The sequence below is a fragment of the Telopea speciosissima genome, chromosome 11, assembly GCF_018873765.1.
Source record: "Telopea speciosissima isolate NSW1024214 ecotype Mountain lineage chromosome 11, Tspe_v1, whole genome shotgun sequence".
NCBI lineage: Eukaryota > Viridiplantae > Streptophyta > Magnoliopsida > Proteales > Proteaceae > Telopea > Telopea speciosissima.
Window position 1 is genome coordinate 53,663,763 of NC_057926.1, and position 25,186 is coordinate 53,688,948.

Here is a 25,186-nt window from a genome sequence, read left to right on the forward strand (position 1 = left end):
AGTGCAACATGATCAAACCAAGCATGTTGAGGTGGATAGGCATTTTATCAAGGAAAAGTTGGAAGGACTGATTTGTGTTCCCTTTGTGAATCTATTGATCAGCTTGCTGATATTTTCACCAAGGGGTTGTCTGGAAAGTTGTTTCATACTGCTTTAGTCAAGTTGGGCATGTTTGACATTTATGCTCCAACTTGAGGGGGGAGTGTTGAATAATGTAATCTAGAATACTGTGGGGGTATTCTGGTCTTTTGGGATTTATTTTTTATGTACTGCTGACTCTCTTAGTAGAGTCGGCTAGAGAAGGGACAATTCTGTCCTATTTTTGTAATTCTTTTTTTATAAATAAAAGGGCTTGCTTGGTCGAATTGATCATTCAAGCATTCATCAAATTCTGTTTTGTTAACAGATAGGAATAGCCCAAAGCTACAAGACTTAGAAAGCATATCTACAAGGGTATCTTAGGAAACATGTATACAAGGCTTACCTAAATGATTTAATTAGTTGTGCACTTAGCTCCCAAAAATGTTAACAAAGAATAGAGTTTTTTATTATTCCTTTTTTTTCTCCTGTCATCAGCAGAATCTTGATACTCTTTGCTGATGGAGAAAAACAGCAATTTTCTGTTATAGGTAAGATTCCTCAAATTTCTGTTAGTTCAATTAATTTGCTTGTCACATCCCTACCAAACAACCAGCATCTACCACCCTAGCATTCCATACACCATAATTGTTTTAATTAAATCAACTCAAACCCATATATCCTAGCCAACCAGCATAGTTCTTCAACCTTGGCAAAAGATCCCCATTAATTTAGAAGAGGTTCAAGTAAGAACCACTCTACAGAAGGATCATTAATAGTTGCAGCAGATCATCAATAACTGAAGCAAATCAGAATTAGAAGGTAAACACCAAAATAGAAGGTAGCAAATACTAGGCAAACCAGGATTAGGAATATCCTCCAAGGCTGATCGAAGGCTGCCCTTAGTTGGGTGAATATCTGCTCCAAGTTTGAGTCAATTCTGATGGTTGATTGCGGAGTTCTCAAGACAGTTTGAAAATAGAAACTAGCCTCCCAAAATAGAAGGTTGATGGAGGAATCAATCTGGCCAGCAGTAGGGGAAGACGAGTAGGATCGAGTGTTGGTCAGGTTATGCTCTCAAGGTGCTTCAAGTATGACCTCAGTAGACTCACCAGTTGCTGTGTTCAAGAGCCTTGAAGTGGCAATAGAATCTGGTGAAGAAAACTGGGTTGCAGGTGCAGCAGTCTCTCAACAGGTTGTGTAAACAACAGCAATGCTTGATGGAGATTAAGAGTCTAATCACTATTCAGGCCTTCTCAAAGGTTGCAACAGCAGCAGGGTACTCTTACAGTAGTGGAAGCAGCAGAGGATCGATAGAAATAAGAGAAGATAGAATAAGAAGATAAGGGGGATAGGGGGACTCAGCTCTCTCAGCCCTTCATCCTCACAATAGGATAATAAAATTTTGCACAAAGCAATTCTCAACTTCATTAAATCGTGGGGTGCCTATATGGGCAGGATACAATATATAAAAGCCCAAGGATTGAGCTCCAAAGTAGAAACAATAAAATAGCAAGTCTCATCTAAAGGCTGAGACTTGGATTACAAGGAATTGACAAAATTGAAAGTAACTAAGAAATACAAACTCTAAATTTGCAAGGTTTCTAAATTAGAAACAAATAACTATAGAAATAGAAACTAAACTACTCCTAAATCTCCACGCATAAAGCCTCCATGCAATCTGGTCTTGGGCCCCACAGGATCTTCTAGGAATATTCCCACCAAGTCAAATATAGGGCTGTGACACTGTTCTCAAGAACAGTATCGTGAACAGTGTTTAGGCCTCTTCTTCTTCATGTTTTGATCTACATCACCCATACAAGCATAATGACCAATCAAGAGCTTGTTAACTCCATAAAAATCCATCAATCTCAAAAACAGTTCTCAAGCCCCCAAATTCCATCAAAGACATACTCTGTCAAGCCTTATTCCCGTAGGTTCTACATTTCTTCCTACCTAACTTCTTACAGTTCTCAAGGGAGGAGAGAAACAAAGTAGTTTTCTAATGTAATGTTTTAGTTTCATGTTTCTGACCATACTCTGGCATAATTACATTATAAATGGAGTTGCAGAAACCAAAAGCTTGGGGACAAGGACTGAGCATCATTCTCAAGTGTGCTGACTGCTGACTGCTGACTGCTGACAGTTGACATCCAACCATCCAAAACTCAATCCTCTGTGGTTTTCTTTCCTGTACCTTTGAAGTTATATCATGTACATATGATTGACTAACCAGTTCTGGAAAGTACACCCAGGTTTCCCAGGTCACTGGAAATCAACCATAGTCCAATCAAGTTTTGCATCTTTAAAGTCAGGTTTCCCTGGACAGTTGCATGGTGGATTGATGGTGAGTACTCCTTCCTTTCTTTTTCTCTTCATACCTTGCCCACCGCCTGGGGTCTCACGGGCAGGGGGGGGGGGAGGAGAGGACGGTAAGTGCATTGTCTGGTCTTTTTTGTGGCCTTGAAGTTACCAGCTTTTTCTAATAAATTTGTTCATCCATATATATAAAGTAAGCATGCAGACAGAGAGTGTTAAAGGAATGGTTTCATGTTGATGAAAAGTTCTCACTTAAAGAAATATTGCATGGAAAAAGCAATTATAAGAGCAGATATTATTAAAGAAAACACATGTGAGAATAGAGCAGGATGTTAAAAGAAGAAAAAAAATTTATCAGGAGGAAGAAATTGTACTTGGACCCACTCATCACTCAGTCCAAAACTCCTGGCCTTGGATAGCAAAGTTGGGTACAATTCAGCCTCTAATATCCTAACAAGAGGCATTGGCCTTTTAACACCATTTATCAACAGCACTGGTCCCTTGGTGCCATTAATGATCTTGTCAAGGACCTGGCTGATTGCATAGATTGGAAGACCTCTAACAAATTGATGATCTTCAGATGTACTACTACCATACTTCAGCTGCACAAGGCATGTTAGCATCAGAACTTGCTGCCCCATAATGTAGTAGTTCAGAATAAAAAACAGACAGGGACAAACCTGAGTGGAAAAGCTCCCCCAAATAGCTTGAATCCTTCCACGTTCATCAGTGAGTACACCAGAAAATGTACTGCCAAAATCTGGAGACAGTAACACAACAGTAAGAGAAGAAACAAGATACACTACATGCACAAGAAGCTTGATTTACACAACTGGGACATACTTAAACTTTGTTGATTTTGATTTACCAGTGTCAAGTTCAATCACTTCCATATTGGTTGCTTTGTAACGTGGGCAATCAGCTGAGCCAATATTGAGCGCTGCACAAGGATTGGTAACAATGGATTTCCTTGATGTAGCTTGCAGGCTTCTACTTAAACCCACAAGATAGACTGAATCTCCTCGACGCAGGGCAGGTTCTATCATACCAATAAGTATATAAATATTATTATTATTATTGTATTGTAATTGACTGAACAAAACAAATCGAAATAGAATATTTATTGGAAGAGGAATGCCATAAATGGGCCAAAGGGGAATCTTAGGAAAATGATCTTTTAGATCTCTTTCCTTTTTTACAATTCTCTAATCCTAATATCAATAAAAATTTTAAAAAAAAAAACGGCATTAGAAATTCCTAATACATGATGGGATCAGTATGAGAGAACCCAAACCATACTCAGCATAATCACAATCTAGACTCTACACATTGCCATATCTATCCAACTGTTGGAATCACCACATTATTTTATCACAAGATAGAATTATGTGGGCTGTTAGAATAACCTTACCTAGCTGGGGCAGTGAGTATTTATCAAAAAAATGTTCGAAATAATTCATCAAAACTATTGAAGTGCTGAAGTTTTGGAACTAAATAGAAACAGCCACCAAAATGAAATTTAGAACTAAGATCAGAATACAATTTCAACATTAAAATTTACAGAATTGGGGATTGCTATACATATATATATATAAAAGATGCACGCGTGCAGTGGCAAATGAAAACAGACTACACTAATTTGTGAATGTATGCTTCCAATGTCACGTCCATAAGTTGTGAATTCACCCTGTACAAATACAAGAGTAATAGATGAGCACACAAAGACGAAGGGGGGTGTTTAGTGGAACTTTTACTGTGGTAGAAGTAAAACGTTCCAGAATTCTCAAAGAAAATTTTGTTGAATCATAAGAAATATGTACAATGCCACAAAATTCATAACAATGGCACCCACAATATAAAATACATCCGAAATGAAACACTAGTTTGGCAGAGGCACTGAATTTCCAAATGTCCAGCCCAACCTTCCACAACCCTGTCTGTCCTTGGTTCCCAACTGAACAAGCAGTTCACCTGTCAAGCCAGGAACTTTTTGGGCCTAAGAAGATATGCAAATCTTTAAGGCCCTTCTGTATCAAAAAACAAGTAACCTAGTTACAGTTAAGAGGATTCCTTTGAATGGTCCATTATCCTGAAGGAATTTAAAGATCTTAACCACATTAGGCGGACCAGCCAAGACCAGTCGATACCAGCCTAAATTTTGCCTTCTGGTACAAACTCCCGTATCATTGAGAGGCTTTGATGTTTTTCCCAAATTAATTTTCAAGGCCCCAAGTGAAGTCATGCCACAGGCTATACTTTATTGTACTGTAACATATGCTCTACAATTCATCCAAAAAACGCATGCTTTATAATATAATTATATGAAATACAGCACACATTTTATAGGTAAGTGAATACAATATTTTGTTATATTATATTTATCATAAAGATATTTTGTTATAATATTCACCAAACATCATTTTCTCCCTACTAATCAAACAAAAACTTCACTTATTCCATCAGCCTGTGAAGTTTGACCTGGGAGCTGGGCCAGGAGCCCAGGCCATTGGGCTGAACTCAAGCTAGCCAACCCCAAGCCCAGCTACTTAGAATGGGCTTATACTGGACTGACCCAGACTGGCCCAATGTGCAGCCCCCACCCAGAGTGACCTAATGTGCAGCCAGTTAAGTATATGTGCTCACTTTAAAAATTACTATTAAATTATGTGTGCTAATAGGAGTACCTGCCCCTTTTATGTCCAATTGCAATAGTCATTCTTTCTTCAAAGTCAAAAAAGTAGAAAGAAATACCAGCATGAATTCCTAAAAAAAAATGCACACCACCCAGAAGTAGGGGAATAATTATAGCAGTAGAAAGACTACTGATAAATCATCAACTTACAAGCCAAAAAATATGCTGAAGTACGAGGCATCAAGTTACAAGTCAAAAACACTTCCCCGCCCACCAAGTTAAGGTAAGAGCAAATCTTGTAAAACTAATAAGATACTAATTTTCTACACTGCATATTTGGACTCTTTACCGGAGTCCGACTAACATCGAGTTTGACAGACAAGCTCATGCTATATTAAAGAGATACGCACATTCTAGTACTAGAGAAAAATGGAATGTGCCATAAATTGGTCTTTCAGTATCTAAGAGTTCAAACTCACCAGGAAGAAGTTCTGCAGCACGTACAGCTGAAGCACCAGCAGCGCCAAGAGCAGAAGGATCATATGCAACAAGAGCATAATTGTGAATGGGATGAAGAAAAATCACCTGCAATGCCAAATTATGAGTGAGCTAAATATTGGACAACATTAACCAAACAACACAGTGCAACTAAACTCAACGAAGCCTTATCCCAACTAAGTTGATAATTAATAAACAGCCTCATTAATTTACCTCCCCAGGAATTTCCACAGGAAATGCAGCAAATGACAACATCACATCAGAAACAGATATGGCTACAGTGTTCCTGTCAACTGCGGCCAATCCCATGTGCTGAGAATGATAAACAATAACACCAGTCCCGAAGAAATGCTGGGAGTGCACACCATCAACCATACACGATGATGGCACATGCACCTGCATTGTTTAACATAACTTAAATGAGTGCAAATGGACGATGCTAACCAATAAAATAGAAAGCTTATCGATCTTTTGCAATGTACCAATGAGAGGTTAGTAATTTGTAACTGTTACGAATGATGTTAAAGGAAGAGGAAAAGTGAAACTTTAACATGGCAGTGATATAATTTACAATACGGTTCTTTTAAGTTTTTTAGGTGGTCCAGGACAATCCCTTGACACATGTTTGGGCATGAGTTCGAATTTTCGGCCAAAATACCGAAATTTCAACGAATTATTTCAGTTTCGAGCTGGCTCAAAACGAAACAGTGTGTGCATCACATATCTAACCAAGTTTCGACCAAACTTTCTGTTGAAATGCCGAAATGACCTAAATGTTTCAGTCATTTCGACGAAACATTAATGAAGTCCTAACTCACCCTGCATAGGTGGGACCAGCATTGGGTAATGGCCCTTAATCTCTTAAATGGGATCTCTCAACTCCCAAGGGTAGATTCGAATCCTATCCCCAAGAAACAAGTTGCAAGTATGCTCTAGACCCATAGAACAGTCTAGGTACCAGACTAGAGAGTTTCCCATATCTCTATGTGATTTAACAAGTTTATCAAAAGAAGTGATTTTAACAGATATAAATAGACAATCCAAGCTACATTGCAGACTAAGAAAAAGGTAAATACTCCACATAGTTTAAAAGATGACATTCCCACCTCAAACATTACAAGAGTAGGCTCTATCACTCGCTCAGCTACAGATGCATTAGAGGCTACTGCTACTTGATACGGTCTCAAGCCAATATTTTCCAAGGTTCTAGGGTCCTCCAACTTTTCTTCATTAGCCTCTTGCATCAAACAGTCTGAAGTAGTAGCACCATTTTCAGATGAATTTTCTTCCACTCTCCGTTTCTTGGTTTCAACATTTGAGTCTTCCCCAGAATGTGGCACCTCATTAACATGTTCACAGCTAGTCTCCACACCATTAAAGCCATCTGCACACTCCTTGCTGTGTTTTTGAGGTATTTGTTCTACCACACCAGCTTCTGCAATAGTTGATGCAACTGTACCACTGGTCAATATGTCACAGTTGATGCTTGAAGAAAGGAATAGGGACCCTGGTGCCAATGCAGGTCTTGCTGTCCATAATCCAGAACTATCATCACGAGTGTATATTTGGGGAGCAGCATACCATTCATGCCGATCAACTGTAACCAGAACAGACTGCATAGAACAAATCAGATTTAAGATTTGAGTAAGATGTTGACATCAAATGAATATACATGGTGATGCCCAGGGGAAAGTGTGGAGAGAGAGAAACTGAAGAATATGAAATTAACATAAAAATAGAACACTGTTAAAGTCTCCCCTCTCCCCCCCCCCCCCCACCAAAAAAAAAAAAAATCCTTTCACTTTGATGCTCAAACCAAAATTCAACTAAGCCTTATCCCAACTAAATGGTGTCAGCTACACGACTCCTGTTTCACCATTCAACTATATCATGTTTGTTTCAAGTAACAGTCATTAATATCAACTACCTGACATAGTTGTCCAGCACCTAGGCCTTTGCGTCCAGGTGCCTTGTTTGCTTTGGTCGCCTAGGAAGACGCTTTGACTGCCTTGCGTCCAGGCCCTCTACAACATCTTGGGTCACCTAGACGCCATGACAACTATGCTACCAACCCTATCATTTTTTATGAGTAATATAAATCGTTAAAAGAGATGAGAAATGTCCAAGCGACATTAGCTGAACCATCCCTTTACATGGCTCGATAATTCAACAAGGAAACAATGAGAAAGAGGAAAAAAGATGCCAACTGAAAGAGAGTTTTTAAGCCTCTCTAAGTGTGTGGCCATTCTCAAAAAATTATTAGTAACATCATTTTATAACAAAGAATAATTAAGACATAAATGCATATGGTGATGAAGCAAGTTTGTCTGTGTCTCTCACAATCAATTATGTTTTGCTAGGAAAAAAATATTAATAATTATCACTATTTAATCTTTGTTCCTATGTCAATCATCATATACCTTGCTCCGATGTCGGTCCGTGTAGCTTATATATTCCAAAGGCACTCGAGCACCCCTAGACAACTTGGATAAAACCAGGATCAGCTCATCAAGTGCTGATATCTCTTCTCCTGCAAACTTCTTTATTATGGCATGCCGAGGAACTCCTGCTCTATAGAGCATATATCTGCATTCAGTTCAGCTAAACCATCCATTACAAATTCTTTAGGTAAACTAAGTGGCTAAACTCATAGATCTTTAAGACATGGTATCAATGTGTCACAGTGTACTACAAAAACACAGATCTACTCATTACATCAATATATAGACAACATAAGAGCAAATCAAGGAAAAGATAACAATCAAGAAGACTGCCACATCTTGATAGACAGATGTTTAGGGACAATTTGGAATGCAATAAGGTTGCAACGAGGCAGAATTTAGGGCTGTAAAGATATGCCTATCTTAATGGACCATGAAGGAAACACTAACACACTGAAATTCCTTTCGAATACCTGCACAATCAATAATCACACAGATCCCACAGATGGACACTCTTCTTCTCGACACCAAAGATTTTCCTCTTCCCACTCTTTCTTCATAGCGCATATAACTACAAAAGGAGTTGCCCTCCATAGAAAACCCCGTTAAGAGTATATATTCTGAGGGTAGAATGGGAAATAGAAAGGGATAATCACATATGTGCATTACATGTTAGTAAAGGGAATTTTTGTAATCTTACTTTTATTTTACCTAATGTGAGTGAATATAGGGCAGAGGTATCGATTTATGCCCTCTAAATCTTTTTCGGCACAACCTCTTTTTCTCCCTCTCCACATCTTCTTTTCCTCTTTCTCCCTCTTTCTCTCATATCTTCTTGACTTCTATTGTTGTTGTAGCAGAGTGAGAATTTGGTATCAGAGCAACTAGGTTTGAGAGTTGACCAATGACCTTGCAAATTGGGCTTTCTAGCATTGGAACCCAACAACAATAGAGGCTTCAAGAGCCAGAAATTTCATATGTAAATCACAGCAATGACTCAAAGCTCTCAACAGAAGTTGCTGCTGGTGAAGGCGGGAGCTGTTAGCACACAATCGATGGAGAACTCAGCTTGGATAACCCTACCGCCAGGGCTGGAAATAGTTTCTTCTTTCTCTTTCATTTGAAATCTTTTGAAATTCAAACCTGGTCCCTTGGAGTCACCTGGGGTCTTCTTTCAAGCCTATATAGGCTCAGCTGGTAATACCTAACTATAACTCTCTGCAACTCCAAACCTTGCTGCACAGTTTTACCGCCAGTTTTTTAGACTGTTGAGTGTATTCTTGCTGAGTGCTATATTTGAGTTAATAGGTGGTGTTTGTTGCTGAGTTATGGTAATTAAAGCTTGCAAAAATTCCCACTTTGAAATACTCAATTGGAGTCTTTTCAAGTTCTGTGATATCTTTTGTTGGCTGGAATCACTGTTTATGTGTTGGGAAGGAACTTATGGGTAGAGTGTGAACTCCCCATCTAGTGTGGATATCCAACCAGCTCCCTGTGTGTGTCTTCACATCATGTCAGAAGTTAGTGGACCAATGGAAGCCTCAACTGGTGGAACAAGTGTGTTACTCTAAGCCCTGTCATTATGGAGAAACACTATTGCCCAGATATCCATTGTCAAGTTGGATAATACAAACTACCTAGACTGGGCTCACTCTGCTAAGTTATCCCTATGGAGCTGTGGGAAGTTGGGTTACATCACAGGTGCCATCCGGGCTCCACTCTCTAGTGATTCAACATAACCAGAAATGAGAAACGGAAAACTCAATGGTTATGATTTGGTTGATCTTCTCCATGAAACCTGAAATTGGTAGGAGATTTATGTGAAAGGATACCACAAAAGATATTTGGGACAGCGTACCTAAGACATTTGACCGTGTTGGTGATTCTGCCAAGGTTAATCAACTCCTCCAGCAGATTATCACAATGAAGCAGGAGGATATGTCTATCTCTGAATACTATAATATTGTTATTGGTCTTTGGGAAGAGTATGACCACTACAAAGATCTACTCCATCAGTCCAACCTTGAAGATGAGGCCAAGGTTTATGAAAACTTTGAGACAGAACATGGCTTTATCCTCCTTGGTGGGCTAAACCCAGAATATGAACCAATCCAAGTGCAAATTTTATGTAAAGCCCCCCTTCCATCTTTGGATGAAGTGTGTGGTTATTTGCAAAGTGAAGAAACTAGATGGGTGGGTATGGAACCAACACCATCCTTTGAAAGATCTGGCCTAGCCTTTATATCACAACACAGTTGGCATGGTGGAGGACGACGAGTTATGACACAGTTGGGCAGCTCTTCTCCCACAGCTACGTCTTCCCTCACTCGGTCAAGTACTTTGGCATCTTCCCTTCATCCCTCTACTTCTGCAACTTCCTCCTCTTAGGTCATTGATTCCTGCCTACCGATCATATGACCGGTATGTCTCAATATCATGACTCCTATTCTATTTGCTCTGGTAGAGAAAGTTAAAATTGCTGACAGTTCCTTTCTTCTATGCCTGGCAAGAGTAGTATTCATGTTACTTCCTCCATATCCCTTAGTTTTGTTTATCATGTCCCAAATTTTGGTGCTAATCTTCTGTTAGTGAGTCATTTAACCAAGTCCTTCTATTTTTGTATTGCCTTCGTCTGTTCTCAATTCTCATTGTCGGTTTCAGGATTTGGTGACGAAAAGGATTATTGGTAGTGGACGTGAGGAGAACGGGCTCTACCTCCTTGATCCCAAACCATCTTTTTTGAAAAAAGCACAATCATTTGTTTGTGGGATACTGTTGATACTGTGATGCTATGGCATCGCCGTTTGGGACAGCCCTCATTTTTTGTTATGAAAAAACAATTGCACTTGTCTTCTATTTCTAGTTCCCATGTATTTCAATGCGAACCATGTTTCTTTGCTAAACATTGTCGATCTCATATCCTTATTCTGGTCATCGATCTATTACTCCTTTTCATATTGTGCACACTAATGTTTGGGGACCTTCTCCCACTACTTCTTTGTTTGGTTATCGCTATTTTGTGACTTTTGTTGATGATTGTTCACGTACTACTTGGGTACTTCTGTTGAAACACAAGAGTGATGTCAATGATGTTTTGAGAACTTCTACCATATGGTGTGCATCCAATTTGACACTAAGCTCAAGAATGTCCGATCTAATAGGGGGCAAATACATGTATGGGAGCTCCAAACATTTTTTACTAATAATGGCATTATTCATCAGCTTACATATGTTGATATGCCCCAACCAAATGGTTGTGGCTGAGCGAAAAAATCATCATCCATAAGAAACCACAAAAAGCTTGTTGTTTGGCATGCATGTCCCTAATACTTTCTGGTCTGATACTCTTCTTGTTGCCACCTTCTTGATTAATCGTATGCCCTTAACTATCCTTGGCTTTAAATCCGCTATAAAAATCTTGTCTCCCGCTGCCTCTGCTTTTTCTCTCCCTCCCAAAGTGTTTGGGTGTGTGTGTTATGTTCATATTAACAAATCTACGCTTACTAAACTTGATCTGAAGGCCCTCAAATGTATATTTTTTTGGCTAGTCTCCTGCTACAAAAAGCTACAAATGCTACCACCCTTCTTCCCGAAAGAGGCTTGTCTCCAGGTATGTCACCTTCTTTGAGTCTGTTCTTTCTTCTCTCCCTCAAAAAGAAAAAAAAGATTCGAGCCGATCTTCACAGTACTTCAGTGCTTTGCCAGCATACCATATGCAGCCACGATCCGTGTTTATCCCGCCTTTTTTATTCAAGATTGGAAGGGATGAAATTGAAGGTGTACGTAGTCCTTATGGTCCTTGATTCTGTGTAAGGCAGGCATACGAAGTTCGGTACACAAATCATTGTTGTCATGGCACCTAGGCAAACCAAGGCAGTCAAGGGGGGCAAAAATTAAGGCAACACCAGCAAGGCACCAGTTCAGGCAAAGCTACCTCAACACCTTGACAGATTCTGTTTTATTGGATGACATTCCACCCATTTTTTTCTCTGACGGACTTAAGATGATCGTGCGGTCATCATTTCACCTGCCACTTAGACAGTTGATCAAATGGCTATTACCCGCCAAGCCCCATGTCACACCATCGATCTATGCTGTTTGTTTTGTCGCGAAATCACCCCTGAAATTACCAAATTGCCCTTGGTTTGCAGGGTTTCACTCAAACTGGCTTTCTGGATTCATTTTAAGTCCAAATTGGTCTGCACAATTCTCAGAAAAATGAGGAAAACAATCTGAAGCATTCAGAGGATGATTCCAGTAAGCAGAAAACCCATTTTTCTGCTTTAAAATATGCACTGATCACCGTGATTCCTACTTTAATGCTGTGTACACATTCGGGTTATTCTTCGCGCATCGAAGAGGCAGTGTATTGAGCGATTATCCAGGGAGAGATATTCCAGATCTGAAAAACCCTAATTCATGGTGGTGAAGGGTTTTGGTGCGTGAGATGATTGTGTTGATGCACGTAGCGCACCTTTGTTGATTTCTACACATCGGAGGAGCAATCATCAACAAGATTACATAGGTTGAGGTAATCCACAGTCTTCAGTCCCTATTTTATTGTTCTAGGTTTGTTTAATGTTGAAAGACCTAGACCATTGATGTAATTGGGGGGATTTGATTTTATGTTCTTACATTGTAAACCGAGCAAATTGGGGTTTCTCCAGAGTTTGGGATTGTAGTCCTTGCCTTTGTGTCTCCAAGGGTTGAAGCAGGAGAGGATGCTCCTGAGTCATTGCGGCTAGAACACAACATTTGGGTTTGTAACCCTTGCTCTTGTGTAGGAAAGATTTGAAGCAAGATAGGGTGTTCCTGAGTCATTGTAGTGGCTAAAAATCACTACCGAACTGTGTATACACTGAGCCTAGTTAGGACATTACTCTGTGGATGTAGGCACATTGTCGAACCACGTATATCTTGTCTCTGTAGGGTTTGATTATTATTGTGGACATTTTGAAGTGTATGGTGATGACAGGATGGGTGTGCACTATCAGGATTTGTGTTTGTGCATCTATGTGTGTGTGTGTGTCAGAAGTGAGATAGCATCGTCAGTGCGTTTATCAATAAGGTTGTGTTGTGTGTCGTGTCGTAATAGTTGACAGATATTGTGTCGTCAGAGTTGGGAATACCAAGGGTGTGTTGCATGGTGTGTTGGGAATAAAAGTGGAAGATTTTTGTGACCCTGATTCACCCCACCCCCCTCTCAATGTTAATCTGGGAATATCAAATAATGTGATCTGCACATGAGAGCAAGGTTAGTGTATCAACACAGTAATGTTGTCAGACATAGAAAGGCCACCAAAATCCAGAATCAGAGAAACTCTCTTTATTTCTTGTATGGGTTCTCCCAGTTTTCATCCATACACATGATCTAACACTATTAAAATACCCTGCTGTATACAGTGAAGGACCTTGGAGTCAGCTATCTAGAGAACCCTCCCCAATGCAGTTGCACCACATGGTATCCCCCTATTTCATTCCCATCCTTACCGGAACTTTCGATTCCATGAAGCCCAATCCAATGTGTAGATCCTCCAGATGCCGGACCCTGGGTCCCCCAAATATTTTCCTAGTAAATATGAATGGTTTTAATATAATTAACCCTTCTTTGATCAAGTCCTAGAAAATGACTTCAAATTGTTACAGGTCGAACTGTCACCTCAAGAGAGAAATTAATAATAATGTTCTTCTGACTACTAGTAAAACAATTCATGCTTAAATTGTATGACATGCGATAAAATCTACAACCTGGAACTTAAACCAATTGACAATAAATGGAAGCTATGTGTCCATAAAGGATCTAGAAGAGAAATTCCATGTAACATCAGAAGGTTTTCAAAATAAACTAGAATATACTTTATACTCACCCAGGTTCTGCAACATAAACAAGACCACAGTTGAAACGGAAATTTCTAGCCTGTGCCAATAATGGAAAGAAAAGCATTAGGTAATCCATACAAGTAAGAAAGGTTTGTTCTAAAAGTGTTTATGACCACAACAACAAAAATTTGTTTGTTGCGATTAATAGGTAAGAGGGGCTACAAATCTGTAATGAATTGGTCATAAATGAGACAAAATGATACCGTGATACTAAACATAATTTGGATTCCAGTGACAAAAACAAAGACCACTGACAAACCAAACATCTAAGTACCTCACAGCATGCTACATGCAAAACATGCATAATGTACCATGTACCAGTGCTTTCATTTGAGACACCCATTTTCAACTGAAGGGAAAGAAAAGTTGTGTTTAGAGGTTGGAGACATGTCTCTTCCAGGCAGCTCTAGGATATATTTTTACTTGTTTTTGTTTATGCAGAGAAAACAGACATACTATTTTTGTCATTTGCTTTTGTTTTTGAAACAATAATATATCCAACTGACAATTTTTTTAGAATACAAAGAAAAACAGTATTTTTCATATTACATTAGGAATTAGCATCAATCACAATAGGGATTAAAATATCTGATCCTGAGAAAGAGATTCTAATTTACTGTAGCACCTCTACATAATCTTTAATCTGTCCAGATAGTCTTAGTTTGGTCAATCATATTTCATACCACAAGAAAAAAATTCAAATACAACAGTACTCAGAGCAAATCCAAAGATGGCACTTCAGTTCCATTTCAATCATCCATGTCCCAATTCAGGCATTCCACAAAAAAATTGGGAGAGGTAATGGGAGAGGTAATGGGAGAGATAAGAGAGGGAAAATATGGTTGTCATGAAGGCAAGGCAAGTCTAGCTGGTGGCCGGATGCCTAGGTGGCGTCTAGGTGACTTAAAGTGTTGAATATGAAAAGGAGAGTTTAGGTTTTTAAATATTAGAGTTCCCTTCTTCCGCTATAATTTCAAAGAGGGTCTTCTGTAGAAGAGGAAGTTTGATTCCTTTCACTTATAATTGTGAAAAAAACTAATGTTATAAAATAAAGAAATTTTAATTTCAAAGAGGGTATTTGATGAGGTTAATTAAGCTGATTAAATAATGACTAGAAAACCAATTAGAAGATCAGAATTGCAGTGAACCTAACCTGATTAAATAATGACTAGAAAACTAATTAAAAGATCAGAATCGCAGTGAACCTAATGTAGACCAGTCACAAGTGATAACCAGTCCACAAGAGGATCACAAACTTCCGGTCCAGTAACTGTAAATACTTCGACCAATTCTCAGATTTGCAGGAAATTTCAGAACAATAAAATAAATAACAAGAAGGAAGAAGAAGATAGGGTAGTCTCTCTGAGACTCGGGTCTCTCACCCACGGCCTCTCACCGTATTTTGGTCTCTCACCAATGGCATCTCACCATACTCTCTCACAGAGCAAAGCACAAAGCTATGTTTTTTTTTTTTTCGGCACAACGCTGTAGCCCCTTGCAAACACACAAATCCAGTATAAGAATAGCAGCACAAGAATATGATCTTCTAGATGAACAAATTCTAGTTGCAGAAAACTAGAACACTTAATTATTAATGGCAATTAAAATATAGAAGAAGAATCCAATAAATCCAGTATAAGAATAGCAGCACAAGAACAAGAGCACTAGAACAATTCACCCGAGCTTCTCATTGGAAGGTGTTCAATTGGATCAAACACTAATCTACTTTGATCATACACAAGGGGTTTCTTGATCAAACACGAGATCTTCAATGGAGAAGAAGAGCAGCAAAAGCAGCAACTTTATTTATCAAATTCGTGTACAATGCTGGCCTCCCTTACAAACTTATATAGAAGACTCAAAATAGGCTTTTACACTAAAAAGTAAAGGTTTAACCCAATCCTTAACTAATAAGGTAACCTAAATTGACTAGGAAAGTGAAATAATAAAGGAAATAGACTCAATACATGACTTGACTCATAGAATCCTAATCCAGCCCAACTAAAGCACTTAATAACAATTACTTGCAACTCAAATTGAACCACATAGAACCAGTTCAATTGAACTACCCCAAAACAACTTTAAAATAATAAACTAAGTACAAGAACCTAAGTCCCAATAAAGGAAATCCTGCATACAGTCTTACTACCCATGTTTTAGGTCCATAAAAGTAGCCTATTACATTAAAACCCAATGGACCAAAGGCCCAACATGTATATAAACCAACCCTAGACTATTCCTAATAAAACACGTATACGGGCCCAACATGTTTTAGGCCTGTATCTGTTACTTCTGATGCTTCTTGGGTCTGGCGTAAGATCCTCGCTCTTAGACCAATTGCTTTCAGTGCCATCCACCATCAGATCGGTAATGGCAACTCTACATCTCTCTGGTTGGACCATTAGCACCCTATGGGAATTCTTCTTCACACTGTCTCTTCTAGAGCTATTTATAACTGCAGTTTGAACAGGACATCTTTGGTAGCTGATATCATTACTGATAATGATTGGGACCCTCCGCCCGCTCTTCATCCAGTTCTTACTTCTGTGTGGGATGCCCTGCCTTCCATTCCTAGAAGACCCTCCGGGAGGGGTGATTGTGTCTTGTGGGCCCCCATAAACTCTGGCCTATTCAGCTCCAAAGCTGCTTGGGATCTCATTCAGGTCAGAGGTCCTCTGTCTCCTTGGAGGAAGCTTCTTCGGTTCAAGCATCACATCCCTAGACACTGCTTTACAGCCTGGAGAGTCATCTCTAATTGTCTTACAACGCAGTTCTTTCTTCGCCATCGGTAGATTCAGGTCTCTCCTCAGTGCGGCCTTTGTTGGAAAGTTGTTCAAGACATGGACCACCTCTTCTTTGATTGCCCCCTCTCCCTTTCCATTTGGCAAGGCATCCTCACAATTGCTGGCCCCGTAGGCAGAGAATTCTTCCTTTTGCAAGAGAGTGGATTTGGGTAGGTATGACTTTTGCTGGCTCTTCAATCTGTGACACTGAGAAAACTTGCCTTTTGCGCTGTCATCAATCTCATTTGAAAGGAACATAATATCAAGCACTGGACCTCCAACTCTCGGCCTCTTCTGTAGATTTGGGATGCCATTTCTTTTGATATTAAAGCAAAGCTCTATGTTGCTCATTTTTTTGTTCTATACCCTAAGGAACAGGCATATTGTTGTGTCCAAGGGCCTTCCCATCTTCTCTCTCCAGCCCCTACCTCCCCTGTTTGAGGTTCGGACTTCGGGCTGTTTGTGTATTTGTTTTTCTTTCCCCTTTTTCGGGGGCTTTCGTAGTCCACTTTCTTCTTGGTAATGAATTCTATATTCACCCAAAAAAAAAAGAACCAAGCCCATTTCAGTGATGAATCTGCATCAGCAAGACAGTGAAGAAGAGTAATGCAGTGAGGGGAGGCGAGGGCACTTATCTCTCGGTTTCAATACCTCTTGCTCATTTAGGTATTACATTGCAAATTGGTACAGGAAATGGAAGACATTAGACAGGGAAAGTGAGACGGAAGTGGAGAACGAAGGGGGCTTACCTCTCTCAGTTGCAGAACCATCACCTAATTTGGGCATCTTATGGGAAATTAGGACAGGAAATTTGGAGGGAGGGGAAGCTTTACCTCTTAAGTTCCAACTCTTTGGAGAGATGTGACCTATCGCTCCCATCCCTGTTCATTCGTATTTAGCTTCTATGAACAAAGACCACTTTAACCCCCCCCCTTTTACCAGATGTGACACTAAATGCAGAGATTTTTTATTCATTTGTTCCCGAAAGGGTAAGAAATGACCTAGACGAATATTATTTTCGTGTACGCAAGTACTTTCCTGTTCTCAAAACAAAATCCAAACACTGCCTTATTCATTATTTCAAAATTAAAAATTAAAAAGCATTACCAACCTGTTGGTAGGAAAGAGGGTGGATCACGGCACCACTTACTTCTAAGAAATAGTTAGGAGTAATAGAGTGTAAATCTTGAACCTGAGGCATCATTGATAAACATGTAATATCAGCAGTAGTAATCAAACATAAAAGCAAAATAAGCAACTTGAAATTATCAATTAATCAAACAAGTTGAATAAAAAAATATAGATATTACCACTAACTCTACAGTTAAGGAAGTGCCACCTCTTTCAATCTGCAAATTTATCCTCTTGTCAACACTATCGTCAAGTAAAGTCTCTAGTTTCAGAAACTGAGTAAGGACCTGCAGTAAAATTTCACATACCCAGAACTAATCACATACACAAACCACAAAAATTTAGACCTTAAGACAAGACACGCAAACTATTGACAGAGTCAACCTCTGAGACCAACTGATTTGGCTTCAATGTTCTTTTATTTTTATGGAGATGAACGAATAAAATTTATTGAGGAAGGTAGAAAACAAATACAATACGAAAACAAAAGAAGTGGGTGAGACACTACTACAGTGAAAAGAATGACATATCACACATTACAATAGAATGATAGAAACAACGGATACCACACTGCAGATGTGTATCAATGGATCCTTAGTCTCTCGTAAACATGTTCCTTATGTAAATGATAAAACAAGAGAATAAATCAAATCTCTTCAATTTTTCTTTTGCTAAATTCCCTTCAGAAGATACTTTAGAAGTGTTCTAACTACTAAAATAATTTTATTCCTATTTGACATGATTTACAGTATTTCCTTTTAGAGGATATTATGAGCTTTTTGTGTACATATTTAGTTAAAAACAGCCTGAAACTAATGGAATTGAAATCCAAAAAATTTTCATTCTGAGTGATTCAAATTTAAATTGGGCACTTAGAACAACAAAATGCCAGAATTGATACTTATACAGGTCAAAAAATCTGGAGAAGTCACAACAAGCACCTAGCATAAACAATCACAATCACATTGTCAAGCAATAGTTTGTAACAATCTTTGATACTTCACCAAAAAAAAAAACAATCTTTGATAAAGAAAGTTCTAAAAGCGAAATATAAAACCAATATTGTGTAGGCGAAAAGCACAAACGATAAGGAAGACCCATCAATGTGAATCAATTACAACACAAACAAAAAAAGGCAAGAGATGTATAACCATCCCAGAAAACTGATTTAAAAGAAATTCAATAATATCATACAACTAAGTCAAGCTATGGACCATGAAAATAGGAAAATACATCGACATTGAGATATATGTTGCGCATCTACACAAAGAACTTACTTCCCCATTCACCCGGACAAGCACATCACCTGGCTCCAAATGCTTATGAGCTGGACCGCCTGGCACCTGCAATAGATATGTTATGATGGGGAATTAGACAAGTGAAAAAAACAATTTATACAGTACATTAATTAACATGTATATGTTATTCATTGTTGGTGAGGCACAAAGGTGGCCAGGTGCCTGTCTAGGCATCTTATTGGCATTGGTAATTGCACAAGGACCTCAGGTACTGTGACATAAAAAAGAAAAAAAGCAAACGTCTCAGGTAATGTGAGGGCATCTAGGAGACTAGGACAGAAATGGAAAAAAACTTAAAAGAGGGGGGGGGGGGGGGAGGGGGGGATGTGTCACTGACTAATATACTATAGTAGAGGGTGCCCCCAATGCTTTTATCCCAATTCAACATAGGGCTTCTGCCTTAATGACTTCCCCTTCTTTCTTCACAGCTGCAACAAACATTGTCAGCAGCAAGTCCAACAAAAAGCGTGGTGCTCAAGCCTTAGGTTCTTCCAGAAAACAAGACTCCAGCACCAGCTTGGCCAAGGACCATCACCTCCAACAATACATCCTGAATCGATTCATTATTTTCTCAAAGAACAGAAAGAATGTTAATCACCTCTCATCCTTCAACAATTTGTTAAATTATCAAAACGACAATCTACTCACCACAGAATCAACAACAAGCATTCCAGTCTCAGCAATAGGAGATGCATGCCTAACCATCTGCTCAAGCAATAGGACAAGTACATTAAAGCAATTTTGTATTTATGAGTGTGTATGCAGTATGAGAAATGGAAGTTAGCTGCCTTGAAAAAATAAAATTCACAAAGAAAATAGACAAGTAAAAAAAAGTAAACATTAAGGAAATAAAGAACCAAAGGGTCTTAAAAGAAAATTGGAACCTGTTCTGTTTCACTCTGGAGACCAAGACGACGTGTCTCATCAAATCCTTTATGAAGAAACGTCACCTACAATGTGGACAAAATAATGTCATGCAAAACAACAAAATTCCTCAAAAATTAATCAAAATGTGATAATATATTCATTATACGATAATCCAACATACTCTTAAGGATTCCTTGAGGATTCCTACAATCAAAATTCTAGAGCAAGCTATGGGCATTGACATGTGTGGGAGGTTTGATTTTCACAAAATTATTTGAGGAGCTTACATTAACATGTCATATAAGTATATGTTAGTATGAATAATCTACACATAGATGTTGGTAGATTATAGTTTTCATTAAAAAAAAAAAATTTGTCAAAAATTCATTAAAAAATAAGAAATATAAATCACAATAAAGTGAAGAAACTGTGGCTTAATTACTGGATTACCGATCTTCAGCTTTATTGTTCTTTTCCATCAACTTCTTTCACATATAATTCTTTTTTATTTTTCATGAGGAATGTCTCGCTGCATTCCACCATGGACAGTATATTAGAATGTCATACGGTGATGGCTTCCCGCATCACTACATACTATCAGAAATATAGTACGCTTCACAGACTGAAAGAAGAAAACCATTCATATTTCTGAATAAAGGCTGAAAAAAAGAAAACAATGTACACAAGCCAATACAAAACTGGACTCTAGAAAAGAAAGGTCCAATTCTGCTTTGCAGCTTCAGAGAATTACAAAAGTTCAAGGAAACATAAAGAATGCCTAACAAAACCAGAGAACACCATAAAAAGGAAGGAATATAAGGAAAAACCTGCAAACCCAATGCAGACACAATCATAGAATAGCTTTCAAATATTCAAAATACAGACCCTTCTAACTCCAACATGTTCAATCCAGATCAACTTCATGAACTAAATTTACTTTAGCAATCAAGCTCAACAATGTAAAGAACAAATTAGCACAAGAATGTCCCAGATTTGACATAGAAGTAACCAGAGATATCTTAAAAGCTCTCATGAAACTAATCTCATTCATGGCCAGAGACTCTTCTACTGCAAAAGTGGAGTGTGTTTCTGAGAAAACAGTAGAAAGAAAGCAACTACGTAGACAATCCAGAGATTAATAATGTGAAAAATCAATAGAATAAGAATCAACAAACCTGAAGCGTACCACGAGGAATATTAACCGCCTCCCACTTATTCCCAAATGAATCCCATCCCTTCTGCAGAAATTTAAGTGCCCTCACCACCTATCATATGTAAAACATCAAGCTACGGTTAAAGAGCTCACATCTTCACATTACTCAATATGGAAACCAATAACAGGACACCAGAAGTCTACCAGAGAAATACTATGTGCTAACAGATGATAACAAGTCAAAAAGACAACAAATTGTAGTTTATCCTTTGTCCCAACAACCCCTGTGAAGTAATTTCCAGAATGCCAACATGAGGACATTATTCACCACATCCACGCAAACTTTGTAAACAATCAAATTGAGGGAAGCTGGATCCACCCACTCATCCACTGCCACCCTTGCTCATACAAATAATGCTACACTTTTTGCTTCTTGGTCTTCCTCCAGTTGGATCATTGATTATGGTGCTTCTAATCATATGACCGGTAAGTCTGATGTATTTTCTTCCTTCAATAAAACTAGTCACCCATCTCAAGTTGTTCTCAACAATAGGTCCTTCCACATCTAGTTATGGTACTGTTTCTCCCATTTCTTCGCTTTTTTTATCCTCTGTTTTTTATGTACCAAAGTTACCTTTAAATCATTTGTCTGTAAGTCAGATCACTAAGTCTCTAAACTGTTCAAAGGAAATATGTTCTTGACCTTCAATCTGAGATTGGTATGTTAGGTTGTAACCAGTTGATACGCCCATGGATCCTCATGTGAAACTTGGAGTGGATGATGACAATAACTTTTCAGAATTCCGTCAGACATGGACTTTGGTTGATCCGCCTCCAGGAAAGGAGCTTATGCGGTGTCGTTCGGTATATACTATCAAGAATAACCCTGATGGCTTGTTTGAGAGGCTTAAAGCCCTGTCAATGGCAAAGGGTTACATACCCAAACTTATGGTGTGGATTATACTTTGAGACCTTTTCTCCTATTGCTCGGTTAAATTACATTCGGGTGCTTATATCTTTAGTTGTTAATCTAGACTGACCTCCATATCAACTTGATATTTAAAAAGCTTGAAGTATATATGGAGCAACCACCTTGATGATATTGTCTCTGGGAATAACTTGTCTGGCATTGACGAGGTCAAGTCCTACTTACATCAACACTTTCAGAATTCAGATGAAAGATTTCAGTGTTCTCAGATATTTTCTTGGTGTTAAAGTTGTTCAAAGCAAGAAGGGGGTTAGCTTGTCTCAAAGAAAATATGTTCTTGACCTTCAATCTAAGACCGGTAGTTAGGTCGTAAACCACTTGATACCCATAGCCTCATGGATCCTCATGTGAAACTTGGAGTGAATGCTGACAGAAACTTTTCTGACAAACATCAGTACATGAGATTAGTTGGTAAACTTATATATCTTACCATCACCAGGCCTGATATCTCATTCGTTGACGGGGTTATTAGCCAATTCATGGAGAATCCTAAGCAGGTCCACTGAGAGGCAATGTGTCATATCCCAATTCCTAAAGTATCTCAAAAGTGCTCCAGGGAAAGGACTTCTTTATCATCGTCATGGTCACACTGGTGTAGTTGGTTATTCTGATGCTAACTGGGCAGGTGGTAATGGTGATCGTAGATCTACTACTGGGTACTAACCTACTACTTTTGTAGGTGGTAACTTGGTTACATGGAGGAGTAAAAAGCAGACTGCAGTGCCTCGGTCTAGCGCAGAGGCTGAGTACCAGGCTATGCTTCAAGAGCTTGGTATTCTTGTCAATAAGCCTATGAATATTTTCTGTGATATCCAGACCGCTATATATATTGCTAGTAACCCGGTCTTTCATAAGCAAACTAAACATATTGAGGTTGACTGCCATTTTGTGAGAGATGTTGTAATGAGTTTGTTCGTTCTGGCAACCAAGTGGGTTATATGTCCACAAAAACTCTATTGCATCTTGCGTTTCTTGACAGTTATTCCAAGCTGGGCATTGGGTGTTAGTGTTAAGTTTTTTTATGTTCTACTGCATGGGTGGTTTACTTTTTCTTTTCATTTTGGTGATTATTAGTTTATAATAAAATGTTAAGCAAGGGGCAGGGTTGTAATACTATTTTGGGAGAATTACACTGCCACCCCCTGAGGTTTGTATTAAATACAGGGGGTCGTTCTGTATTTAATACAAACCTCAGGGGGTGGCAATGTAATTTTCCCTACTATTTTTTATTATTTAATATGTATTGATGTGGTGCAGCTGTTGATAGGTATAGAAAACTGTCCTATCAACAGCCCTTTTGTCCTCTTTTCTCTCCCACGGTTTCTCTTCTCTTCTTGGTTCTTCTTCTCCTTCTTTCATCTTGTTGGATAAATAGATCTGATATTGTCACAAGGATAACCATGAGATGCTCCAAGACAACACTTTCTATCACCTATATCCTATTATAAATATCAAAAGAGACGCATTGAGCTCAATTTTTGCAATAGAATATTGTCACCCTATTAAAAAGGGAATGAGCCAACCAAGCTGCCTTACCACAAAACTCCTATAGAACAGAAAAAAGACTAGCTGCAGTTCATGAAGTAAAATTTTAAAAAACAAGAAAAAGAGATGCATAGAAAGAACATAGTCATGACAATAACGAAGATTTTGATGGCATGGACAAGAGCAATATCACACGCATCAAACAACAAGAGGAAACTGACATTAAATAAGCGACAAACAAACACATCACAGAGTTTAAATCCAGCCACAAGTAGAAACTCACTCGTTCTAAAGGAAGGAAAAATGCAGATGCGCTTGAGGACTTGCTGCCAGCATTCAAGGCCACAGCTCTTCCTTGCCAATCAATGACAGGGGAACCACTTGAACCTCCTTTAGTCCCAGATGCAGCCTGGTAGAGGAGAAATATAAAACAAAGAAACATAAGTCTACTCAATACAATAAAGTAACCGTCTAGCAATTTGACATATTTTATGAGTAATTAATTGGTCAAAAAGTCTTTCCATGACATGTATTACTAACAAATTTCACCAGATTTAGTACAATTATCAATGGAATTTTTTTCTTTTAACTTCATTTCACATAGATGAGAAAACTAGAGCTTAAAACAATTAACATTCAAATTGGTGTTAATGGATGCTCAAATGTTAAAAAGGAAAAGAAGAAAGTACAGATTTCATTATGAGAAAAGGCTCTCTGAGCCTTAGGCATACATTACGCCTCCTCACATGTATTATTGTATTAATATTTTTAAAGAGAGAGAAACAATGAATTAAAAAACAATGTGAGGCAGTAGTGTACCCTTGCTTTCTCAGAGAACCATCTCCCTTTCTTTATACTATTTTACAAGAAAACAAAAAACCCAAACAAAAGGTGCAGAATTATTTTTATTTTTCAACTCTTTCTGCTTCTGGGGTCCACTTCTCAGATCCCATTGGATTGGTGTGTGTGTGTGTGTGTGTGTGTGAACGCACGCGTGTGCGTGTAAGTGTTCGTTAAGTGTGTGTGTGCGCGTGTGCATGCGGAGGGTGTGTACTAAGTCACAATGTACTAAAACTCAGGTCTCGGTACCAACTCGGCCCTTGGAAAAACCAAGTCGAGCCGAGATCTCGCCGAGTTTGTGCATTTTTTTTTTTTCGACTCGAAGCCTCAACTCGGTGGGTTTTAAACCTAGCTTGGGTCTGAAACTTGGTATTCAGCCTATTTTAGGCCATTTAAACACAATGGCACTATCAGATTTTGCAAAAACAAAGTCCAAATCTGAGTTTCAATTCAGACCATAGGTTGGTAGGCAATGCCGTACTAAAATACCCTACTCTACACATATTTTAGTAATAGAAAGCAAGCAAAACATTCAATTAATAGCTAAACAACTTAAATAAGAATTAGAAATGTTAAAGTGATACATCAAACTGTTTAACAGTGTTACAACTATCATCACATAAAATGACTTTGAATAAAGTATTCAGTCCCCGCTAGTGTCACATAGTCTTCCCATGACATAGTGTTGTTGTAATGTTGCATATAGTGCTCCACAGCAAGCATATAAGAGTTCTATCGAGTTAGGTAAATAAATACATAGCAGATGTGTCATTTCCATGGGTCAACCCAAGAT

The 25,186-nt window shown here is 38.6% G+C and overlaps 1 protein-coding gene across 3 annotated transcripts in view; it reads right to left on the reverse strand.

Annotated features, from left to right (window-relative positions):
- LOC122645753 (protease Do-like 7) overlaps nt 1–25,186 on the reverse strand; it is a 60,004-nt gene that overhangs the window by 18,429 nt on the left and 16,389 nt on the right. For 2 of the 3 annotated variants that reach the window (XM_043839106.1, XM_043839104.1), the window contains 15 exons: nt 23,837–23,962; nt 21,103–21,192; nt 19,945–20,010; nt 19,709–19,765; nt 19,040–19,105; nt 17,942–18,049; nt 17,743–17,823; nt 13,836–13,885; nt 7,948–8,113; nt 6,634–7,140; nt 5,741–5,923; nt 5,509–5,614; nt 3,266–3,436; nt 3,078–3,157; nt 2,772–2,999 (listed from right to left, as the gene is read on the reverse strand). In XM_043839106.1, the coding sequence (XP_043695041.1) occupies nt 2,772–2,999; nt 3,078–3,157; nt 3,266–3,436; nt 5,509–5,614; nt 5,741–5,923; nt 6,634–7,140; nt 7,948–8,113; nt 13,836–13,885; nt 17,743–17,823; nt 17,942–18,049; nt 19,040–19,105; nt 19,709–19,765; nt 19,945–20,010; nt 21,103–21,192; nt 23,837–23,962 (2,085 nt within the window). Of the gene's footprint in view, nt 1–2,771; nt 3,158–3,265; nt 3,437–5,508; nt 5,615–5,740; nt 5,924–6,633; nt 7,141–7,947; nt 8,114–13,835; nt 13,886–17,742; nt 17,824–17,941; nt 18,050–19,039; nt 19,106–19,708; nt 19,766–19,944; nt 20,011–21,102; nt 21,193–23,836; nt 23,963–25,186 lie in introns of all 3 variants that reach the window. The other variant, XM_043839105.1, reaches the window with a different exon arrangement.